Genomic DNA, 23,825 nt, shown 5'->3' with positions numbered 1-23,825 from the left:
CTAAAAATATATTCGAACAATTCCTTTCAAGAGGTAATAATAAACATCTGCATGATAATCTATAAAGCATTAAATGTCCTTTTTTGATCGATATCGAAAATATTTCATTAATCAATATGACAATGGAACAATTTGATTATTTATCGCTTGAGGGATTTTTGACACACGCTACTGTTGTCAAATGAACCATTCTGAAGATATTATCTTTCGGTTTATCTATATATACATAATATGTGGAAAATAAGGTGGCTTGTAATCTCTTCATTGGATTGATATTAGCAAACTGAATTCTTACATTGGGAGCTCCGTAAAATCTTCAATTTTTTTCTGTTGCCTCATATAGGATTTTCCAATAAGAGGTCTCATTTTGATATTGAAAAAAAAAACGAGTATATTTTGAGAGAAATCAATCGATGTTTATTCCATTGTAAAGAGAAAGGTATACTATTAAGGATGGAAAAAGATATTATTATTTATTTACACATGTAGAAAAATAAAAATTCAGTAAACATACAACATGTATAAATATTTGCCATTGAAAAATTATTGAATAGAAAATATCACAGAAAAGATGGTCTGACATAATTTAAACAATATTTGTGTAACGTTTCATGTATGTTTAAAATATGCCAAACCATCTTTTCTGTGATATTTTCTAGTCAATAACTTATAGTAATGTTCATCTTTCCTTTATTTTTGTAAACACCTTCATCAATGTTACACATCATGTTGTCCGTAAATTTTGTAGAGCCCTGAGGATGGAAATAAATTTTTCCGAAACGTCGGCAAACTAACAGAGTATAATTTTCCTGTTTCTCTGATCCTAATCTATCGTGAAGTTGATATTTGCTATTTGTCTCATTTTCCTGATTAGGAATATGGAAGTCGATAATTTTCTATAGAGGTTGTCTACATCTCAAATCCAACTCAAAGAAGACTGAAACTCCAAACCTAAATACAGTATCGTTCCATTTTTTATAAAGGATGTTTTTTTTCGAGGTATATAACTTTAAGTTGGCATTTTTCATTCCTGAATTGAACAACCATGATGTCCAGGAGCTGTGGTTCCAACAAGACGGCACAACATGTCACACAGCTCGTGCCACAATCGATTTATTGAAAGACACGTTTGGTGACCGCCTAATTTCACGTTTTGGACCTGTGAATTGACCTCCAAGATCTTGTGATTTAACACCGCTAGACTACTTTCTGTGAGGCTATGTAAAGTCATTGGTCTATGCGGATAAGCCACAAACCCTTGACCATTTGGAAGACAACATTCGCTGTGTTATTGCCGATATACGGCCACAAATGTTGGAAAAAGTAATCGAAAATTGGACGTCCAGATTGGACTACATCCGAGCCAGCCGTCGCGGTCAAATGCCAGAAACCATATTTAAAATGTAATGCCACAAGATTATCTTGCGGATAAATAAAATTCATGTCAATCGAATAATCCACCGTTGTTTTATTGCAATTTAAAGTTCTATAGCTCTAAAAAAACACCCTTTAGAAGCGGAGTATTTAGTGATCAAATATCAAAAAATGAGGGCTATTCAAAATAAAACCTCTTATAAGAAAACCTCGCAGTTAGTTTCACCAGATTTTGAACTCTATGTTGACAGTTTCATAGGTATGATTGACTTCCTTTAATTAATCTATTGCCTAATAATTTGCCCTTAGCACAGATATAAATCATCATTGAAACCCCCCTCTCCATAACAATTGAAAGTATCCTGGACAACAACCTTTTCCCATTTTCCAATCAACTGATAAGTATCGGAATCCAATGTTTTGATCTAATATTAAAAAAAAAAGATAACAGATTTCTGACTCTAGTATCTTTTCACTTCATTCAGTAGATAGTTCCGATGCAAGTTTATATTTGTTCATAATATCAAATTCAAGTTCGCTAGAGGTAAAAATGCATCATTTATTCACAAGAACCAGATTGATCACCTTCGCTGCTAGTTCGTTTTCTATTTTTCTTTTCTCCATTGTGTTGGCATTCGTCATATTACCCGTAATCATAGACAATCAGATCGACAAGGTGAGTTTTTCGTTCAATTTTTTTGATATAGGGAGACTGCCCATGAAACTATTACCTACATTGCATTTTTGCATCTGGATCTCTGTGAAAATCTCATCAGGTCATCTATATTTAAGGTCTTTTCATGAAACTCTTTTTTTCTCCTATGTATAGTCATAGACTGGCCTAGATATTCATTCATATTCATCCTCATTTCTACATTTCTGATTGTTTTTGCAAACATTCCTTACTGATGGAATATCCTTAAAATATTGTAAGTTAATTCTCCTCTTTCTGCAGAATATAAGATTGGAAAGAGGAACAGAACAGTGGCATAGGTTCAAACAGCTACCCTTCAACGTTTCTTTGAATGTCACACTTTTCGCTGTTGACAATGTTGAAGCTGTCATGAAACATGGAGCTAAGCCAATACTTCGTGAACAAGGACCCTATGTTTTTGAGTAAGTAAGGCGAGAAAATTCTATTTTTCTGAAATTATTCAATAATGCCTACTTCCTCGGAGCAATTTCAGACCACAAAATACGCTAATCTAGTATTATTGTTGTTACAGTTTGTACAGTTATTGAACATAGGTTGAACTCTGCCTTAAACGTCATTCTTTTTCTCTCTAGCCCCTCTTAATTTATCCATTGTATTACCCAAATAGTCAGCGATATTGCTGTTCTCTTCTTCTGTAATTATAGTACTAATAAATTTCTCTTCGACACCCTCCAAATAATTTATCCGCTGCGTCCACTTTATTTCTGAAAGATTCCTCAATATATCCTTCGGGAACCGTTGGGGATTTCCATCCCCTCATGCCTCTTAACAGCAATTAAATCTGCTCCAGCACTGACCCAAATTGCTGCAGATGACCAACTGAAAAAATATACTGATGTGTAATCTTATTTCTTGTGCATAAGGCGAATTTGAAAAAAAAGGCAACAATTTTCGAAATTTCACCAAATTGATGTACCTATACCCACTATTTGTCTTAAACTTTTCCAATTCGAATATTTAAAAAAAAAACGGCAATTTTCAAAATTTTCCAGACGGCATGTAACATATTTTCTGTAAAGTAGCAGTATCTAGATCAGAAGCTCTGATCTAGAATTTTGAATATCATTCAAATTCAATTTATATTGTTTATCAAGGCGACATGCTCTGACAACACCAAATATTAGGCCAATTGAAAAGTCCCTGGTCTGATGGACAGATGGCGATGCCAGTATTAAATCCATATGATTTTTAGTCAGTACCAACCTTCAAACGATACGTGTCAAAATTTGTTAGCAGTCCGACCATTAATTTGTGAATGTAGCTACTTTTGTTATTTGAAAAAAGATGGAAAAAAAGAATTTCGTGTGCTGATAAATTTTTTGAAGAAGTACGGACCAATGATTCCACCAGCCCATAAAGCTTACCAAACAGTCAGTTTTTCTGGATGTAACGGTGTTTCGACATACACTTGAGTACTAGCTTCACTCCAAATGCGGCAGTTTGGTTTGTTGACGTAGCCATTCAACCAGAAGTGCGCTTCATCGTTAAACAAAATAAAATGGACGTAGTGCGCGATACGTATTCCGCACAAAACCATTATTTTCGAAATGAAATAGCACTATTTGCAAGCGTTATTCAGGCGTGAGTCTATTCATGATGAATTGCCAAACCAAACTGAGAATAAATCACTTGACAGCTGTTAAATCGGTCGCCATCTTGAACAGTAATGCCAACTTAAAATTATATACCTCGAAAAAAACACCCGTTATTTATAACTTTTTTCAGTCAAGTACTTGTAAGGAAAGACCTCAGCTATAATGACAACAATTCCATAACATACGATAGGAAGATAGAATTACACTTCAATCAAACTCGAAGTGGTAATGATGTGAGCATTGATGATAAAATAACTACGATTAACCCAATCTATGTGGTAAGCAACTTTTTGGACAATCATTTTTTTTTTTTGAACTAATATATAAGGTATGGATTCATGGCTTGGCTTGATTTTCCAGCTACTTGGCTTGAACTTGACTTGATTTCAAGTCAAGCTCAAGTCAAGTAGTAGTTTTTCAATCTCAAGTCAAGTATTTATTCATCAAGTACTTGAATCATATCAACCTACTTGAGTTTGAACACTTTTATTGTGTAGTGTCACATCAATAAAAAAATGATGAAATGAGAAGGAAGTCTGCAAAAACACTTATATTTATTAAATAATTGTATGAAAGATCCGAAAATATCACCTTTTTTAATTAGAAACATAAATTGAATAAATAAAAATAATAACAAAATAAAAAATAAAAAAAAATGAAGTTTCTCAATATTGACAAACCTCTATGATTTCATAATTTTCTATCCAGGATCTAAGACACATGAGGCATCTTATAGATATTAGTCGCCTAACCTATTGCGGATTTTTGTAACTTTAAGAGCAGCTGTGGAAAATTGTCTTTCAGCAGGAGCTGAAGATGTTGGCGTTGATGAAAAATCTTTGGCCATTTTGGCCAAGTTTGGAAAGATATTTCTGAAGCTACCAAAATCTACCAATAGATTTCATAGAAATATGTCAAAACAACTAATAAAGTCTTTGAATGCTTTAATATTTCGGCGCTCGAGGAATCCCCTCATTTAGTCTAAGTGAGCACGAGATTGCAGAAATATATGCCGTGCGACGCGTGCATATCAAGTTGAAGTAATATCAAGTATCTTGATATCAAGTCAAGCAATAAATATCTAAAATCAAGTTAAGTCAAGCTCAAGAATATAATTTTTCACGAGTTCGATTTTCAAGTGAAATAGATGGTTAAAATGTCAAGCTACTTCAATCATAATGAAATAAACATACTTTTCGCCAAAACAATATAATTGATCAAAACGTCTATTACATAAAATATTAATAAATTAACAATTATTGTGTTTCAGGCTCTAATGCAAGTACTGAAAGATCGTAGTTTGGATTTATTTGCTCCGTGGGTGGATAATTGTATAAACAAACTTTTCAACAACTCTGCCTACATACTGAAAGACTATCCTGTGAGGAACTTGATGTTTGATGGAATGAAAATTTGTGATTTCAATTTAGCGGAATGCAATTTCGGTTTCTTTCCGCTTTGTTCTAGATTCGCTATAACAAAAACTATTGAAGAGGTTAAAGACGGAAAAGAGCATTACATGAAATTTTCTCTATTCAACTATGTAAGTTATATTTAATAGTCAGCTTCTTTCAATAAAACACATCTTTCTGCTTTGATCCTGCAAACTGGAGATTTAGGCGAATTCGCTATTGTCTTAGTTTTCAATTTTTTGGTATTTCTTTAAAACACTCTACAAACATCTTTAGCTTAGTAATCGCTAAACAAGGCCTATCGTATTGGCAACAGATACCGTACGTAATCCAAAAAGCTAGATCGTGATACATAATTTTTTTCCTGGTGTGTTACCTTTTTAAGGTCATTCTGAATATAAAGGGTGTTTTTTTTTAGAGCTATAGAACTTTAAATTGCAATAAAACAACGACGGATTATTCGATTGACATGAATTTTATTTATCCGCAAGATAATCTTGTGGCATTACATTTTAAATATGATTTCTGGCATATGACCGCCACGGCTGGCTCGGATGTAGTCCAATCTGGACGTCCAATTTTCGATGACTTTTTCCAACATTTGTGGCCGTATATCGGCAATAACACGGCGAATGTTGTCTTCTAAATGGTCAAGGGTTTGTGGCTTATCCGCATAGATCAATGACTTTACATAGCATCACAGAATGTAGTCTAGCGGTGTTAAATCACAAGATCTTGGTGGCCAATTCACAGGTCCAAAACGTGAAATTAGGCGGTCACCAAACGTGTCTTTCAATAAATCGATTGTGGCACGAGCTGTGTGACATGCTGCGCCGTCTTGTTGGAACCACAGCTCCTGGACATCATGGTTGTTCAATTCAGGAATGAAAAAGTTGGTAATCATGGCTCTATACCGATCACTATTGACTGTAACGTTTTGGCCATCGTCGTTTTTGAAGAAGTACGGACCAATGATTCCACCAGCCCATAAAGCGCACCAAACAGTCAGTTTTTCTGGATGTAACGATTTTTCGTTGGAGGATTAGCTTCACTCCAAATGCGGCTGTTTTTTTTGTTGACGTAGCCATTCAACCAGAAGTGCGCTTCATCGCTAAACGAAATATAATGGACGTAATGCGCGTTACGTATTCCGCACAGAACCATTATTTTCGAAATAAAATTGCACTATTTGCAAGCGTTGTTCATGCGTGAGTCTATTATAAATTGCCAAACCAAACTGAGAATAAATCACTTGACAGCTGTTAAATCGGTCACCATCTTAAACAGTAATGCAAACTTAAAGTTATATACCTCGAAAAAAAAAACACCCGTTATAATCTTTATCTTCTTTCAGAAACAAATAATTTCTGATGGAGTATATGAAGTGAACTCGGGTATGATAGATATTTCGAAGATTGGTGAAATTGAACAGTGGAACTACTCGAATTATACATCTTTATGGGATGAAAATCTGATGAATAACACTTGCAACCAAATCAAAGGATCAGATGGTACTTTATTCCCTCCTCATCTAAGTGAGGATTCTTCTTTATCAATTTTTTCCACTGACATATGCAGGTATTTATACCAAAAGATATTTTTTTACCATACGTACTTCAAAATCCTTATTCTATTGACAGAAGAGCTTGCGAAATCTCTCAATTAGGTATTATTATCATGTTTATGTTGTTATAAAACTATAAATTTTTCTTCTTCATTAACCTTGACTCGAACTATTGATTTGGACAATTCTTGTTTTGTTACAGATCTGTTTCAATAGTGTATAATAGAACAGACACTTATAAAGGTATTGAAGGATATGTATATAAAACGGACCCTAACCTATTCTATTCTTCGGTTGATGATCCGACTAAAGATTGTTACTGTTCCTTGAAAAAGGGTACTTTGGATGAGAATGGCCAAAAGTCATGCTTTTTAGATGGAGTTATAGATATATATCCATGTCTAGGTATGTATATGATGAAGGGTGTTTTTTTAGAGCTATAGAACTTTAAATTTCAATAAAACAACGATGGATTATTCGATTGACATGAATTTAATTTATCCGCAAGATAATCTTGTGGCATTACATTTTAAATATGATTTCTGGCATATGACCGCCACGGCTGGCTCGGATGTAGTCCAATCTGGACGTCCAATTTTCGATGACTTTTTCCAACATTTGTGGTCGTATATCGGCGATAACACGGCGAATGTTGTCTTCCAAATGGTCAAGGGTTTGTGGCTTATCCGGATAGACCAATGACTTTACATAGCCCCACAGAAAGTAGTCTAGCGGTGTTAAATCACAAGATCTTGGAGGCCAATTCACAGGTCCAAAACGTGAAATTAGGCGGTCACCAAACGTGTCTTTCAATGAATCTATTGTGGCACGAGCTGTGTGACATGTTGCGCTGTCTTGTTGGAACCACAGGAAAAAACACAACAGTCAGCTGGCAAGGTTATGGCATCAGTGTTCTGGAATGCGTAAGGTATAATATTCATTGATTACCTGATAAAGTGCCAGACAATCAACAGCGATTATAATATTGCGTTATTGGATCGTTCAAAGGATGAAATCGTTAAAAAACGGTCTCATTTGAGGAAAAAAAAGTGGTGTTTCATCAAGACAATGCGCCGTGTCACAAATCAATGAAAACAATGGCAAAATTGCATGAATAGGGCTTCGAATTGCTTTTGCATCCACCGTATTCGCCAGATCTGGCCCCCAGCGACTTTTTCCTGTTCTCAGATCTCAAAAGAATGCTCGTTGGAAAAAAAATTTAGCGCCAATGAAGAAGTAATCGCCGAAACTGAGGCCTATTTTGAAACGAAAGACAAATCGTACTACAAAAATGGTATCGAAAAGTTCAACTATGTTGAATATTAAAATCGAATTGTGCCAAAAAAATGTGTTTTACTATGGTAGACCGGGGACTTTTTAATTGGCCTGTTACTCTTATTGAAAGACTCTTTATTTAACTAAAATCTGAAATATTTGTTCTTGAACTACAATCTAAATATTTTTTTTAAGGACTACCTGTGTTAGTTTCCCAGCCACATTTTCTCAATGCCGATAAAAAATACCTTCAGAACTTAGAAGGACTGCATCCAGATCCTGAAAAACATGAAATTTACGTGCTTCTCGATAAGGTATGTTTGAAATTTTTTTACTCTGCCATTTTTCACAACACGAACAATGTCTGAGTTTCTGGGAGGTTCTCATACTTTCTGAAAAAGCCTAATAGCAGAATAACTGTCTAACCCTTAAAACTATGATATTCTTTCAACTCGATCCTGGAAATTTATTCAACTATCCTGGCAAAAACATCTGACCTGACGCCGGCATCATTCTGGAATCTTCAGTAGCTTTTTTCAGCGACTCGAAATATGTTTCTATGTTTTCTATTACGACTCTGCGAGACCTCTCAGAAGTTTAGAACTTTCAAGAGCTAGGAGATAACAGGAAATAATAACCATATTGTAAAATTTGTGGTGTTTTTCAATAAGAGTCGAGAGAGCAGGAAACAATAAAGCATATCATAATTTTTTTTTGTTTTTCCTGTCTGGATCATTCCAAAAGTCAAATTATATTATTGATATGAAATTCTGGGATTTCCATAGATAGGGTGTTTTTTTTAGAGCTATAGAACTTTAAATTGCAATAAAACAACGATGGAATATTCGATTGACATGAATTTTATTCATCCGTAAGATAATCTTGTGGCATTACATTTCGAATAAGATTTCTGGCATATGACTGTCACGGCTGGCTCGGATGTAGTCCAATCTGGACGTCCAATTTTCGATTACTTTTTACAACATTTGTGGCCGTATATCGGCAATCACACGGCGAATGTTGTCTTCCAAATGGTCAAGGGTTTGTGGCTTATCCGCATAGACCAATGACTTTACATAGCCCCACAGAAAGTAGTCTAGCGGTGGTAAATCACAAGATCTTGGAGGCCAATTCACAGGTCCAAAACGTGAAATTAGGAGGTCACCAAACGTGTCTCTCAATAAATCGATTGTGGCACGAGCTGTGTGACATGTTGCGCCGTCTTGTTGGAACCACAGCTCCTGGACATCATGGTTGTTCAATTCAGGAATGAAAAAGTTAGTAATCATGGCTCTGTACCGATCACCATTGACTGTAACGTTCTGGCCATCATCGTTTTTGAAGAAGTACGGACCAATTTTTCCACCAGCCCATAAAGCGCACCAAACAGTCAGTTTTTCTGGATGTAACGGTGTTTCGACATACACTTGAGGATCAGCTTCACTCCAAATGCGGCAGTTTTGTTTGTTGACGTAGCCATTCAACCAGAAGTGCGCTTCATCGCTAAACAAAATAAAATGGACGTAGTGCGCGATACGTATTCCGCACAGAACCATTATTTTCGAAATGAAATTGCACTATTTGCAATCGTTGTTCAGGCGTGACATGATTGTCAAACCAAACTGAGAATAAATCACTTGGCAGCTGTTAAATCGGTTGCCATCTTGAACAGTAATGCCAACTTAAAGTTATATACCTCGAAAAGAAACACCCTATACAAATTCGCGTACAGGGTGTAAGCGGTTCACTGGATTTTGTGGCTCATCCTTCAAGCAAAATTAAAAAGTGATACATATTTGAATAGCCCGTGAAAAATACTATCATTTTGATGAGTGACTTTTCAATATCGCTCAAAGGATATGCCACATAGCATCCATCAGTGACCCGCTTACGTGAAACACCCTGTACATCAAAATTCAATTTCAGTATGAGATTTCAAATGGAAATAAACATAATGTGAATTCGTAAAAAAAAATGTAAACGTAATTATGGTGGTCCATTCGAATTAAATTAGTGATGATTACATGCTCCTCGTATTTTCGAAATCAATGTTGCCACCCAAACGAAAGCGAATTTATGGCAGAACATCTGCTGCGTCCATATTATTTCCTAATTAAGCAACACTTACATTTTCAGTATACTGGAATTCCTCTACAAGCTCACGAACGAGTTCAGCTGAATATTATTCTCAGACCATCTGAATCGTTTGACTCATCTAAAAATTTTGCTCGAACAATTTTACCATTAGTTTGGATCGATATGGTACGTATGTATAAGGTGTGTGAATAAGTCTTTCTCGTTTTTTTTCAAATTTTGAGCCTTTATTGTGAAAAAATGGTTACAAATGAATTATTGAAAGTATTGGCCATCGCTAGCTACAACTTTTCCCCATCTTTCTGGCAACATACGAATCCCGTTGCGAAAAAATTCGACCGGTTTGGCCTCTATCCAGTCATCCACCCATTTTTTGGCTTCCTCGTAGGAATGGAAGTGCTGGTCAGCCAGGCCATGCGTCATCGATCTGAAGAGATGGTAATCAGACGGAGCAATGTCTGGACTATACGGCGGGTGGGGTAGGACTTCCCATTTGAGCGTTTCTAAGTATGTTTTCACCGGCTGTGCAACATGTGGGCGAGCATTGTCATGTTGCAAAATAACTTTGTCGTGCCTGTCGGAGTATTGTGGCCGTTTTTCTCGCAGTGCGCGGCTCAAACGCATCAATTGTCGTCGATAGACCTCGCCTGTGAACCTTTCATTCGGTTTCAGAAGCTCATAGTAAACCACACCTAGCTGGTCCCACCATATACAGAGCATGAGCTTGGCGCCATGAATATTTGGCTTGGCCGTCGATGATGATGCATGGCCGGGTAGTCCCCATGATTTTCTTCGCTTCGGATTATCGTAACGGATCCACTTTTCATCGCCAGTCACGATACGATGCAGAAAACCCTTTCTTTTATGTCGCTGAAGCAGCTGTTCGCAAGTGAAAAAACGCCGTTCGACGTCTCTCAGCTTCAGTTCGTACGGCACCCAATTTCCTTGCTTTTGGATCATTCCCATGGCTTTCAAACGCTTGGAAATGGTTGTTCGGTCAACTCCCAATGCTTCAGCAAGTTCTTCTTGCGTTTGACACGAATCTTCATCAAGCAAAGTCGCCAATTCTTGATCTTCAAAGATTTGCGGCCGCCCGGAACGCTCCTTGTCTTCCACGTCGAAATCGCCACTTTTGAAGCATCGGAACCATCCGCGAACACTTGAATCATCGACACAACCTTCTCCATAAGCTTCCTGAAGCAACCGATGCGCCTCGGCAGCAGATTTCTTCAAATTGAACCAATAAAGTGAAACTTCCCGCAAATGACGTCGACTCGGCTCAAATTTCGACATTTTCACGATTTCAAAAATTTATGCTGCGAAAAAATTTCAACTAATGTGTTAGTGTGGAATTGTTGACAGATGAATAAGCTTTGATTATGGCATATGTAACCATTAAATACTCGCACAGTATTGGTGGCGCCATTTCTTACAAAAAACGGGAAAGACTTATTCACACACCTAATAATATTATTATTACTTTTTCCAATTCGAAAATTCAATACTTCCAACTATAGAGGCAAAAAAACTAAAACTATACACAAGAATTTCGAAAACAACATCTCAAGAAAATTTTTTAGAAATAAAATTTTGTTCTGGGAATTTTTTTGAACTTGAACCAGTTAACACGTCACTTGATAAGTCCAGGGCCTGGACACACAAATGGATCGAGATATTGAAGGTTAAGGGACGCTACATTTGTTGTAGTTTGAAAAATTGATAAAAACGTGTTTCGTGTATTGATGAAAGATTGACGAAAATGGCTTGATAAGTGTTATTCAGCTGGCAAGCTTATAGCATCTGCATTTTGGGACGTGTATGGTTACTTAACTATCACGGCTTGGCCTGATTTTCAAGCTACTTGGCCTGAACTTGACTTGATTTCAAGTCAAGCTCAAGTCAAGTAGTAGTTTTTCAATCTCAAGTCGAGTATCTATTCATCAAGTACTTGAATCATATCAAGCTACTTCATTTTAAACAGTTTTATTGTGTAGTGTCACATAAAAAAAAAATGATGAAATGAGAAGAAACCTTGCAAAAAACACTTTTATTCATTTCACTTATTGTATAAAAGAACAGAAAATATTAACTTTTTTGAAATGGAAACATAAATTAAATCGATATAAATCATAACAAAATAAAAAATAAAAAAAATTTAGTTTTTTAATATTGAGAAACCTCCAGGCTTTGCTTGATTTTATAATTTTCCATCCAAGATCTAAGATGCGTGAGGCATTTTATAGATTTGCGGGTTTTTGTAACTGTAAGAGCAGCTCTGGAAAATTGTCTTTCAACAGGAGTTGAAGATACTGGCGTTGATACAAATCCTTGGCCATTTTGGCCAAGTTTGGAAAGATATTTCTGAAACTCACCAAAATCTACCAATAGATTTCATAGAAATGTGAGAAAACTACTAATAAAGTCACACTGGCGAAAGCTTCAGTCTCTCGGCGCTCGAGGAATCCCCTTATTTAGTCTAAGCGCGCACGAGATTGCAATATATGCCGTGCGACGCGTGCATATCAAGCTCAAGTAATATCAAGTAGCTTGATATCAAGTCAAACAATAATTATCTAAAATCAAATCAAGTCAAGCTTATGTATGTAATTTTTCACAAGCTTGATTTTCAAGTCAAGTAGTTGGTTAAAATGTCAAACTACTTGGCTTGATGAATCCCTACCAACAGTAAATATAACATAACTTTATTGGATCGATTGCTGAAAATGCTTCCTGAAATGCAGAGGACAAAATTCTCTTTCACCAAGACATTGCTCCTTCTCACACACTGGTAAGGTTAAGTTAGGTTAGGTCCAGGTCTTATTGGACGAAGTGCTATATGAACAGTTTGCGTTATAAGAGATGTTAAAAGAATTTTCTTCTTTCAGGGATTGGATTTACCAGACAGTGGAATAGATCTCTTGAATTCCTTGCTTTATGATACTCTAACACTGGTCAATATTTCGAAATGGCTTTTCATAGGAATATCCTTGTGTCTTACTATTTTCGCATGTATTTTACTTGAACTACATCTTTACTCTAAATGACACGAAAATCTTAAGTGATACTCAAGTGATCTGAAGACTGAATACAATTTTTATACCTAGACATTTTGTCGATATTCGATTCATCGGTTTCATTAAAGTTAATTTTGTTTTATTATAAATTTTCCTCATGAAGTTTTGGATTGGGAAGTAAAAGACATTCTCCATTTGAATTTTGTATGGGGAAAGATTTTTGTGTAGAGATTAAATTATATCTACTCATGGGAATTTTATACTGCTTTATTGATTGATTCGATAACGTATATTTTGAAAATGCTTACAGTTGGCTGTCAATTACTTCACAAATTATCGGTCAGGAACTGAAATTTTCAATAAAAAATTGATAATTTTCTTAGGCTGCCACTTCTTCTGGACGCATTGTATATCAGCCAGCACTCTGTATATTTGTATATATTTATTCAAGTGTAGGTATCATCGAAACAGATAAAAAGTATAGAGCAAAATGCCTAGATGGTGTAATAATTATAAGACATCTGAATGAAGAATATTTCTTCTTTTTGAAAAACAACATGCATATATTTCTTGACTATGTTATATATTTATGGATTTCAGTATGTATTGAATAAAGATTTTATAATGATAATGAATTTATTCCAAAATACATTCTAACTATAAACAATGCCTAAACCTAATTCAGTTCGAAAAAAATCGCAGGTGGGTACCTATCTTATGCGTTTTTATTCTATACTTGTAATTTTCAGTAACTCAAATTCAAACTGAACTGAATTTGTATTAATTAGGTACATCCGCTTCATATTTTGAAAATAATGGGTGTTTTTTTTTCGAGGTATATAATTTTAAGTTGGCATTACTGTTCAAGATGGCGACCGATTTGACAGCTGTCAAGTGATTTATTCTCAGTTTGGTTTGGCAATTCATCATGAATAGACTCATGCCTGAACAACGCTCGCAAATAGTGCAATTTTATTTCGAAAATAACGGTTCTGTGCGGAATACGTATCGCGCACTACGTCCATTTTATTTTGTTTAGCGATGAAGCGCACTTCTGGTTGAATGGCTACGTCAACAAACAAAACTGCCGCATTTGGAGTGAAGCTAATCCTCAAGTGTATGTCGAAACACCGTTACATCCAGAAAAACTGACTGTTTGGTGCGCTTTATGGGCTGGTGGAATCATTGGTCCGTACTTCTTCAAAAACGATGATGGCCAGAACGTTACAGTCAATGGTGATCGGTATAGAGCCATGATTACTAACTTTTTCATTCCTGAATTGAACAACCATGACATCCAGGAGCTGTGGTTCCAACAAGACGGCGCAACATGTCACACAGCTCGTGCCACAATCGATTTATTGAAAGACACGTTTTGTGACCGCCTAATTTCACGTTTTGGACCTGTGAATTGGCCACCAAAATCTTCTGATTTAACACCGCTAGACTACTTTCTGTAGGGCTATGTAAAGTCATTGGTCTATGCGGATAAGCCACAAACCCTTTGGACCATTTGGAAGACAACATTCGCCGTGTTATTGACGATATACGGCCACAAATCTTGAAAAAAGTCTTCGAAAGTTGGACGTCCAGCTTGGACTACATCCGAGCCAGCCGTGGCGGTCATATGCCAGAAATCATATTTAAAATGTAATGCCACAAGATTATCTTGCGGATAAATAAAATTCATGTCAATCGAATAATTCATCGTTGTTTTATTGCAATTTAAAGTTTTATAGCTCTAAAAAAAACACCCTTTATAACGAAAGCCACAAAGCACAAACCTGATCGTGATAATTGTCATATCTTGTAATTTTCAATTACCAAATACATATTTACAGGCTGGGCTATAAAAGTGGAACCATCGATATTACCACAGAATGTTCGTTTAACAGAAAAAATCACGAAGTCCTTGGATCCCACCTTCGTTGTAAATCATATTGCAGCTTTGCATGTCAAACTGACAGATACAGCACACGTGATAAACAAAACATTCGCTTTACAGCAGCTACTCAAGTTGGCTGTAACTTTTGTTAGTATAGTCTCAGCTTTATACTTCATAGCTATTTATTTCTCAAATCCGGAACATAGAAGTTTGGATGTTCTTTTTGTTTTGTGGGCTCTGTCTAATGCTTTGGAAACATTGGGAATTGTCTATGTTACCAGTGAAACTAGCGAAGAGGTAAGGATGCATTTTATTTATATTTTCAATTAGTTTTAGCTCTAAGGTTAAACTAGAGGTAGTAAGTCGATGAAGTGCCATCAGCAGAAACCACCTCAATTGAGGCAGAGGCTGATACAGTTCACAATAATCAGTTACAAATTCTTCAAAAAACGTTCGCCATAAGTAGATACATATCCTAACTATTGAATCGTTTTGGAAATTATGCCCTATTTACACTAAAATTTCATTTACTCGAATTTGATTTTTTATTCCTACTAAATTCATTAATTTTTGCTATGTGTCCTGTTGCGCCCCAAAGTTCACTAGTTAATTGTCTTTCACGTTTTAATGTTTCGTGATCCAGTCCTCTAGAAGTATTTACAAGGCTTTTGAAGGATCTTATAACCTGATGGTTGTGTTTAACATATTCCTTCAACCAGTCCAATGCATCTTCTAGGAAGTTTTGCGCAGAAATGACTTTTTCTGCCAGGCCAAAACTGACACATTCTTCAGCACTCAAGATTTTAGATGTTAAGAAGAGAGTGAGAGCTCTACGTTCACCAAGCTTTTGTATCAATCTGAAAAAAAAATAGGAAAGTACTGACGTGGAGATTAACAATTTTAATCCCCTTGCAAATAACGGTTCTGTGCGGAATACGTATCGCGCACTACGTCCATTTTATTTTGTTTAGCGATGAAGCGCACTTCTGGTTGAATGGCTACGTCAACAAACAAAACTGCCGCATTTGGAGTGAAGCTAATCCTCAAGTGTATGTCGAAACACCGTTACATCCAGAAAAACTGACTGTTTGGTGCGCTTTATGGGCTGGTGGAATCATTGGTCCGTACTTCTTCAAAAACGATGATGGCCAGAACGTTACAGTCAATGGTGATCGGTATAGAGCCATGATTACTAACTTTTTCATTCCTGAATTGAACAACCATGACATCCAGGAGCTGTGGTTCCAACAAGACGGCGCAACATGTCACACAGCTCGTGCCACAATCGATTTATTGAAAGACACGTTTTGTGACCGCCTAATTTCACGTTTTGGACCTGTGAATTGGCCACCAAAATCTTCTGATTTAACACCGCTAGACTACTTTCTGTAGGGCTATGTAAAGTCATTGGTCTATGCGGATAAGCCACAAACCCTTTGGACCATTTGGAAGACAACATTCGCCGTGTTATTGACGATATACGGCCACAAATCTTGAAAAAAGTCTTCGAAAGTTGGACGTCCAGCTTGGACTACATCCGAGCCAGCCGTGGCGGTCATATGCCAGAAATCATATTTAAAATGTAATGCCACAAGATTATCTTGCGGATAAATAAAATTCATGTCAATCGAATAATTCATCGTTGTTTTATTGCAATTTAAAGTTTTATAGCTCTAAAAAAAACACCCTTTATAACGAAAGCCACAAAGCACAAACCTGAAGTGCCCAAAATAATGTAACAATACAAGATTTCAGTGATGAAATTCACCTGAAATAAAACAATACACCAATTTCTCACTTGATCAAACAGTCATTCATAAATGACATCTTCATTATTGATTCATAACAATTCCAATAAACATGTATTCCACTGATGTTTGAGATAAGTACATTATTATTTGTTTTATTAATGTATGGCTTCAAGTCATTTAGATCATTTCCAATTTCTTCGAATTAAGTAGGTATCTACCAATACATATTTGGTTTTCAATATCTATAATGTAAGTACCTTTTTTCGACAATTTTACACGAATTTTTTGATAATTCACTATACGATTCTCATTTGGTGTAACCTAAATCCTTAACATTTATTCAACTGACTTCAGTGGTGTTCACTTTTACAGACATTCTCAAGAAAATGTTGGATATATGTTTCGAATACGTCCAACGTTGGATATATAAAAACATAGGCAATCCTAGTGATGTTTATTCAGCAATATCCCCACTTCTGTTCCCCTGTTTCTTTTTGGGCTTGACACCTTACAGCATCAAAAAGTCTTCTCTGAAGAACTCGATCAACTATTCAAAATGGGGAATTATTTTCACTTTTATCATGGCAATAGTGATTATCTGTTCGGTTGTTTTCAATATAGAAAATGACGATACCCAGAGTTTCAAACAGAACCTGATGTATTATCAAGAAATGGCAGCAGGAATATTTTCACTCTGTGGTCTGTTGGTTCTATGTGTGTTTTCCAGAAAACTAATGAACATTTTTCCCAATATCAACGAAGTAGACGAAGCTATCAAAGTTTTGCTCATTTGGGTGGATCATAGGTAAGTTTAAGAAGATCACAGAATTGTTGCAATGAAATTTTTTTTTTCTATGACTTTTTCTCTTTTTTTGATTGTCATAGGGTCTAGTTGATTATTTTACTGTTTCAGAGAAACCTACGTGAAGGTGTTGCTGTCAGTTATCTTCATAGTTATGTACATGATATTAGGAATCTCATGGTTGATTTTAGAATGGACTAATGTAGTATCTCCATTTTTCTTTCGTGACAACAGAGCTTCCGTTGTTGCAAAACTAATGATTCCATATTTCCTTACAATAATAATGGAATTCATATACTGCCTTTTTATGAGTTTGGTCAGGTCAAGGTTCAACCTTTTGAATAAGTATTTGGAAACTTTGGTCCCTCAACGAAAATCTACGAAAAGTAAGTTGAATGATCGTGATAATTGTCATATCTTGTAATTTTCAATTACCAAATACATATTTACAGGCTGGGCTATAAAAGTGGAACCATCGATATTACCACAGAATGTTCGTTTAACAGAAAAAATCACGAAGTCCTTGGATCCCACCTTCGTTGTAAATCATATTGCAGCTTTGCATGTCAAACTGACAGATACAGCACACGTGATAAACAAAACATTCGCTTTACAGCAGCTACTCAAGTTGGCTGTAACTTTTGTTAGTATAGTCTCAGCTTTATACTTCATAGCTATTTATTTCTCAAATCCGGAACATAGAAGTTTGGATGTTCTTTTTGTTTTGTGGGCTCTGTCTAATGCTTTGGAAACATTGGGAATTGTCTATGTTACCAGTGAAACTAGCGAAGAGGTAAGGATGCATTTTATTTATATTTTCAATTAGTTTTAGCTCTAAGGTTAAACTAGAGGTAGTAAGTCGATGAAGTGCCATCAGCAGAAACCACCTCAATTGAGGCAGAGGCTGATACAGTTCACAATAATCAGTTACAAATTCTTCAAAAAACGTTCGCCATAAGTAGATACATATCCTAACTATTGAATCGTTTTGGAAATTATGCCCTATTTACACTAAAATTTCATTTACTCGAATTTGATTTTTTATTCCTACTAAATTCATTAATTTTTGCTATGTGTCCTGTTGCGCCCCAAAGTTCACTAGTTAATTGTCTTTCACGTTTTAATGTTTCGTGATCCAGTCCTCTAGAAGTATTTACAAGGCTTTTGAAGGATCTTATAACCTGATGGTTGTGTTTAACATATTCCTTCAACCAGTCCAATGCATCTTCTAGGAAGTTTTGCGCAGAAATGACTTTTTCTGCCAGGCCAAAACTGACACATTCTTCAGCACTCAAGATTTTAGATGTTAAGAAGAGAGTGAGAGCTCTACGTTCACCAAGCTTTTGTATCAATCTGAAAAAAAAATAGGAAAGTACTGACGTGGAGATTAACAATTTTAATCCCCTTGCAAAATATCATAACTCGATATTCGAAAAACATTTTTATTTGAGGTAATGAACTTACCTTGTTCCTCCTCCCCAAGCTGTTATAATATTTAAACAGCCCTGTATAAATCCAAATTTAACATTCTCAGTAACCAGCATGTAGTCACAGAATGTGGATATTTCTGCACCCCCACCTAAAGTTGGTCCATGAGCAACACACACAGTAACCATTTCCAAGTCACCTAAGCGACTAAGGGTCGAAATCATCCAAGAGCTCATATTAAAGGCTTTAGTTGGATTGGCATTTTCTTTAACGAAATCCAGGTCTCCTCCACTGCAGAAATTAACACCTTTGCCGCATATGATCACTGCTTTTCCTTCTGTCCAAGTCTCCAGTTTGTCAATGCAGTTCGAGAGATCTACCATCATCTTTCCTGAAGAGACATCGAAACTTACTCAACTATTTTTCGTGGTAATAAATAATACAAAATAATAGTACCGCCATATTCACTTAGACAAAGAATATATTCAATATACACTGCGCAAAAAAATTAACGCACATTCTGAAAATCTCAATTTTAATGAGAGTTAACTCTACATTGACTTTATAACTTATTTTTTATGTTCTCTCGGGAAGGTTTTGAACGAAACAAGACACATTAAATGGAAGAAAAATTCAGGATTTCACCGAATCTTATGTGAAAGAAGAGAAATAAACAATTTTCAAAATACTGGAATGCTGATAAGTGATTTAATACTTGGTATTTCCACCCCTTGCGTTAATTACAGCTCGGCAACGTCGTTTCATACTCAAAATGAGTGATTTTAAACTGTTCTGATCTAATCCTTCCCAGATTTCTCTGAGTTGGATTCCAAAGTCATTAAGAGTAGCTGGATGATTTTCTGAACTTCTCAGCCTTCTATTGAGGTTATCCCAAACCTGCTCAATCGGATTGAGATCTGGACTTCTTGCTGGCCATTCCATTCGAGAGACTTCAACCTCTTCACGGTACTCCTTAACGATGCGCGCACGATGGGGTCTGTCATTATCGTCCATAAAAATGAAATTTTCACAAATGTATGGGGCAAATGGCACTACATGCTCTTCAAGAATGTTCCTTATATACCTATCAGCATTCATAGCTCCATTATCAACGACCACTAGGTCTGTGCGAGCAGTCAAAGATATTCCACCCCATACCATAATCGATCCTCCCCCGAAACCAGTAGTATTCAGGAAATTGCACTGAGCATATCTTTCATGTGGACGTCTGTATACAAGGGAACACAATGGTAGAGGCAGAATCTAGACTCATCTGTGAAGTGAACTCTTTCCCAATCAGCTTCTGCCCAATGGATATGCTCTCTCGCAAAATCCAAACGCGCCCTTCGATGGGCTGGGATAAGAGCAGCGGTTGCAAACCGTTGTCTCAACGAAGAAACTTTCAAGTAACGTTCTTGAATGGCAGTTGTTTCCTGTGGTCTACCCTGTTCTGGTCTTCGGACATTCATACCTGTCCCCCTGAATCGCTGCAACATTCTGGACACACTTGTATGGGAAACTCCAAACATTTCTGCAATTCTTGTGTATATCCACCCTTCTTCTCGCAAAACTACCGCTTGGGCACATTCCTCTTGGGTCAAATTGCGTGTTTCGCGTTGCATAGCGATCGAGTGTAGAAAATCAAACGAAAGAAAAACTATTGATCACTAGAATTGATCGAGAACAACTGATTTCAGAATGGAGCCAATACATTCAAAATCTGATAATCTCATTTTTTTATTCCTGCTGGAAAATAAATGCATAATTCTGATAAAAATTATTATCATTGAGAACACCTTCAGTTGTAGAATTAATTTGAGATTTCCATAATGTGCGTTAATTTTTTTGCGCAGTGTATATTGAAAATAATGCACCTATTCATCGAGAGAATTAGAAAATGCATATCTTTGTAGTCGTGGTCTAATCGCTTACTTTACTGCGGTAAGCATCTTCAGAGTTTTCCAGGTCGTAGATTATAGTGATATATCTGTTAAATCAGTTCGGTCCATCAAAACAAGAGGATATACAGTAAAAAATAGTACTTATTATACATATTTATATTGAATGTGTCTTAGTAATTTTTTCAATAAAAATTTTAAAATTTTCTTATTTTCTGTTCTTGAATTTTGTGAAATGAGATGCCTGGTTAACAAATAGTGTTAGTCATCCGAGCTAGATCTTGCATAAAATTAAAAAAAAAACATAAGAAAGAGAATAATTTTCTCAATATTCAAATCAAACAAAATCCGAGACAAAATCTTAATTTAGTAAGTTACTCACCAGTGATTGAGTTTCTTTTTTCTACATGGTTTAACCATATTATGGCAATTCCTTCATTAGCATAGTTCCAATCTATTGTAATCTCACCACCAGGAAATCCAAGAAGGTGATTTTTCACTTTTTGTGAATCGAAGTTTGAATCATTCATAATTTTGGCGGAGGACTGAAGAAAATCTTCGATTGAAAGAATTAATTGATCTAGTGTGCGTTAAAATATTCTTCCTTTTTGAAAGTATCCCATATTACTTCGTTTTTCTTAAAGAAAATTCATAGTTATATCAACTGAAAATTTAAAATAAAAAAATAAGAACTACTGGCTATTAACTTAAGTGAACGTGCTGCACTGATTGAAGTTTGAAATATAAATAAACGTATTTACATGTACAATTTCATAGCTGAAGTTATTGAGTGTACAACATCATAACACTTTTCATTTATGTATATTTTTAAGTACCTTCCCACATGATTTCAATGAATGATAACTTTGTACGTAGATTTTCATTCGAAAAATTTTCCACATAAATTTTCCCTGGGATCGTTTTATGAAAAAAAATCTACAATAACTGCATCAACTAACACCATATAATGAAGTTAATGTTTTTCATATTAAAAATTTAATTGATTTACCTGAAATTGATAGCTGTGTATATTCCTGCCAATAACATTTCATTCCTCAAGGATATTTGGGACAGAACTTTACACTCTACTAGTCCGAACATATTTAATCGACGTATTCGAACCAATTCACATGATAATAATTTTTAACAATGAATTATTCAAGAAGTGTCATGACCTCACAGAATTCGAGCTACTTGTAGTTGTAATTTTAACAAATATTCAACCCAAGAATGATCATTCCAAATTTCACATTTCACAAAATTTAGTGTGTACAAACTTTTAATTTTTTATCGCGTTCATCTTTAAAACAGTAAGAAATACTAAGATGATTTTTTTTTCTGTAAACTAGCAAATATTTATTGAAATATAATCTCACTAGGAACTAATGTTTTAGTATTCAGGCTGGCTAAAATCTCTGATTTTCCCATGAATTCGTTGATAGTAGTTTGCAATTCAAATTCTTTTAAAAATTGTTTTAATCCCGCTATCATTATTAATTTTTTCAGGCAAACTATTGCCCTCGTATTCTTCATAAAATAAGAAATAACAGTGAGAACGAAGAACTTCAGGACACTGTAATATAACTTTTTCTAACCTTTAAATTTGTGCTAACGTTAATTTTATTTTAGATCGAGATCTATTCATTGCAAATGTACCACAATCGTCTCATCTTCAGTATAATGGGTCTCTTTCCTTTAGATTATTCTCTATTATACACAGTGAGATATCAATTCAATTACAAGATCATAAATTCTAAGCAATTTTGCTTTACAGATGGCAGCAGGTATTACAACATACTTGGTGATTCTTATACAGTTCAATCCCAAAGATTTTTCACCTATAGCAAATGCAACAACCACTGTTATAAATTCTTAAGAACATCTATAAATTTTAAACTATCGAACTTTCAGCGAAAGGAGAGAATAATCAAACGTAAGTAATATAAAAGCACATGTTTATTATTTCAAATACAGAAATGTTTTACACGGAACCTTATGTACATAACAATTCATTATTATCTAGAAACTATTCAATACTACAATTTCAAATATAATTATTATTATATATCACAAATTCTTCATTAATGCATAAAATTATTATAATAAATTCTCTTTTACATACAATTATTTTCGAAATGTTCATAAAGCAGATTAAATTTGTAGTAAATTTAAAGAAGAAAAATTTTGTAGTTCTGTGTTGAAAACCTTAACCTAACATCAGTGAATTTTGTAAACAAACTTGTGAACCTTGGACTTGGGCTGCCAAAAGGATTTAGAATCTCTTCGTTAAATATGTTTCAAACTTTCAGATTAGCTAATTACGGAAAACATTGTAAAATAATGTTTACTCGCAGATTATCTTATGTGCAGGGACAGGAACCTGAACCTCGCGTGAGAGAGTATTTTTATTATGTAGACCATCAAGGAATGGTAAGCTTTTAAACTGAATTATATACCTTGTAAGCGTAGATCAGTTATTTCTAGACGATTCCAAAATGAAAAATTTCACGTCTTGCATCAAAGAGAAAAAATTCCTGAGATTTTTTTTCAACCAACTGAAAATCAACAATTCAAATAGATATGAAGAATTTCCTTTCCTATCAAGGTGTGGTAAAGAAAGAAATTTTGTTAGGTGTGATGACTGCCCTTTTGTTTTCACACATATTATTGAAAAAGAAACATCAGAAGGACATCCTGAAATGCATCTAGCTTACAATCATGCTGATTCTTTGTTGACGTTGAAATTTTTACCTAATAAGGTTGTAATGATACCAGAAACTGGAAGAGTTTACCATCCAGCTCCAGAACGGGTTGGTTCAGTGGGATTAGTACAATCAAAGTTGGCTATTGAATTGAGCAAATTTTTCCATTTTGAAAATGGTGAAAATAACCCACCGACACAATTTACGTTTATGGGTGAGACCTACAAATTAGATAACGAATGGTATCTCAACAAGCATCATTCGGTGATGTAATTGAAAAGGGCTCTTTCTGTGAAGTACTCTTTCTATAAAGTTA

General features: G+C 35.3%; 3 protein-coding genes across 5 annotated transcripts; 2 read left to right on the top strand and 1 right to left on the bottom strand.

The window, feature by feature from the left end:
• The first annotated feature begins 1,839 nt into the window (after positions 1 to 1,839).
• Positions 1,840 to 13,671, top strand: LOC123678892 (sensory neuron membrane protein 2-like). Its single transcript, XM_045616156.1, has 9 exons — positions 1,840 to 2,050; positions 2,330 to 2,490; positions 3,815 to 3,962; positions 4,955 to 5,227; positions 6,451 to 6,674; positions 6,863 to 7,065; positions 8,131 to 8,249; positions 10,072 to 10,197; positions 12,915 to 13,671. Exons 1-9 carry the CDS (start codon positions 1,925 to 1,927, stop codon positions 13,071 to 13,073), a joined length of 1,539 nt encoding a protein of 512 aa, XP_045472112.1. The 5' UTR covers positions 1,840 to 1,924; the 3' UTR covers positions 13,074 to 13,671.
• A 2,637-nt stretch (positions 13,672 to 16,308) lies between these two features.
• On the top strand, positions 16,309 to 23,434 carry LOC123678887 (putative gustatory receptor 28a). Its single transcript, XM_045616151.1, has 7 exons — positions 16,309 to 17,484; positions 17,593 to 17,867; positions 17,934 to 18,274; positions 22,314 to 22,382; positions 22,437 to 22,526; positions 22,582 to 23,237; positions 23,292 to 23,434. The coding sequence occupies exons 1-6, from the start codon at positions 17,066 to 17,068 to the stop codon at positions 22,681 to 22,683; spliced, it is 1,296 nt and encodes a 431-aa protein (XP_045472107.1). The 5' UTR covers positions 16,309 to 17,065; the 3' UTR covers positions 22,684 to 23,237; positions 23,292 to 23,434.
• On the bottom strand, positions 18,272 to 22,010 carry LOC123678889 (ethylmalonyl-CoA decarboxylase-like). Of its 3 annotated transcripts, none has more exons than XM_045616153.1 (4): positions 21,817 to 22,010; positions 21,190 to 21,471; positions 18,946 to 19,300; positions 18,272 to 18,834 (listed from the first exon to the last, which is right to left on the bottom strand). In XM_045616153.1, the coding sequence occupies exons 2-4, from the start codon at positions 21,335 to 21,337 to the stop codon at positions 18,501 to 18,503; spliced, it is 837 nt and encodes a 278-aa protein (XP_045472109.1). In that variant the 5' UTR covers positions 21,338 to 21,471; positions 21,817 to 22,010; the 3' UTR covers positions 18,272 to 18,500. The 3 variants fall into 3 exon arrangements, with proteins under 3 accessions (XP_045472109.1, XP_045472110.1, XP_045472111.1); XM_045616154.1 differs by having other exon boundaries at positions 21,190 to 21,445; XM_045616155.1 differs by lacking the exon at positions 21,817 to 22,010 and adding an exon at positions 21,644 to 21,775 and having other exon boundaries at positions 21,190 to 21,445.
• Positions 23,435 to 23,825: the final 391 nt, after the last annotated feature.

This window comes from Harmonia axyridis, chromosome 4 (genome assembly GCF_914767665.1).
Source record: "Harmonia axyridis chromosome 4, icHarAxyr1.1, whole genome shotgun sequence".
NCBI classification, from domain to species: domain Eukaryota; kingdom Metazoa; phylum Arthropoda; class Insecta; order Coleoptera; family Coccinellidae; genus Harmonia; species Harmonia axyridis.
Note: the sequence above shows the minus strand (reverse complement) of the source record. Positions and strands in the feature narration are given on the sequence as shown.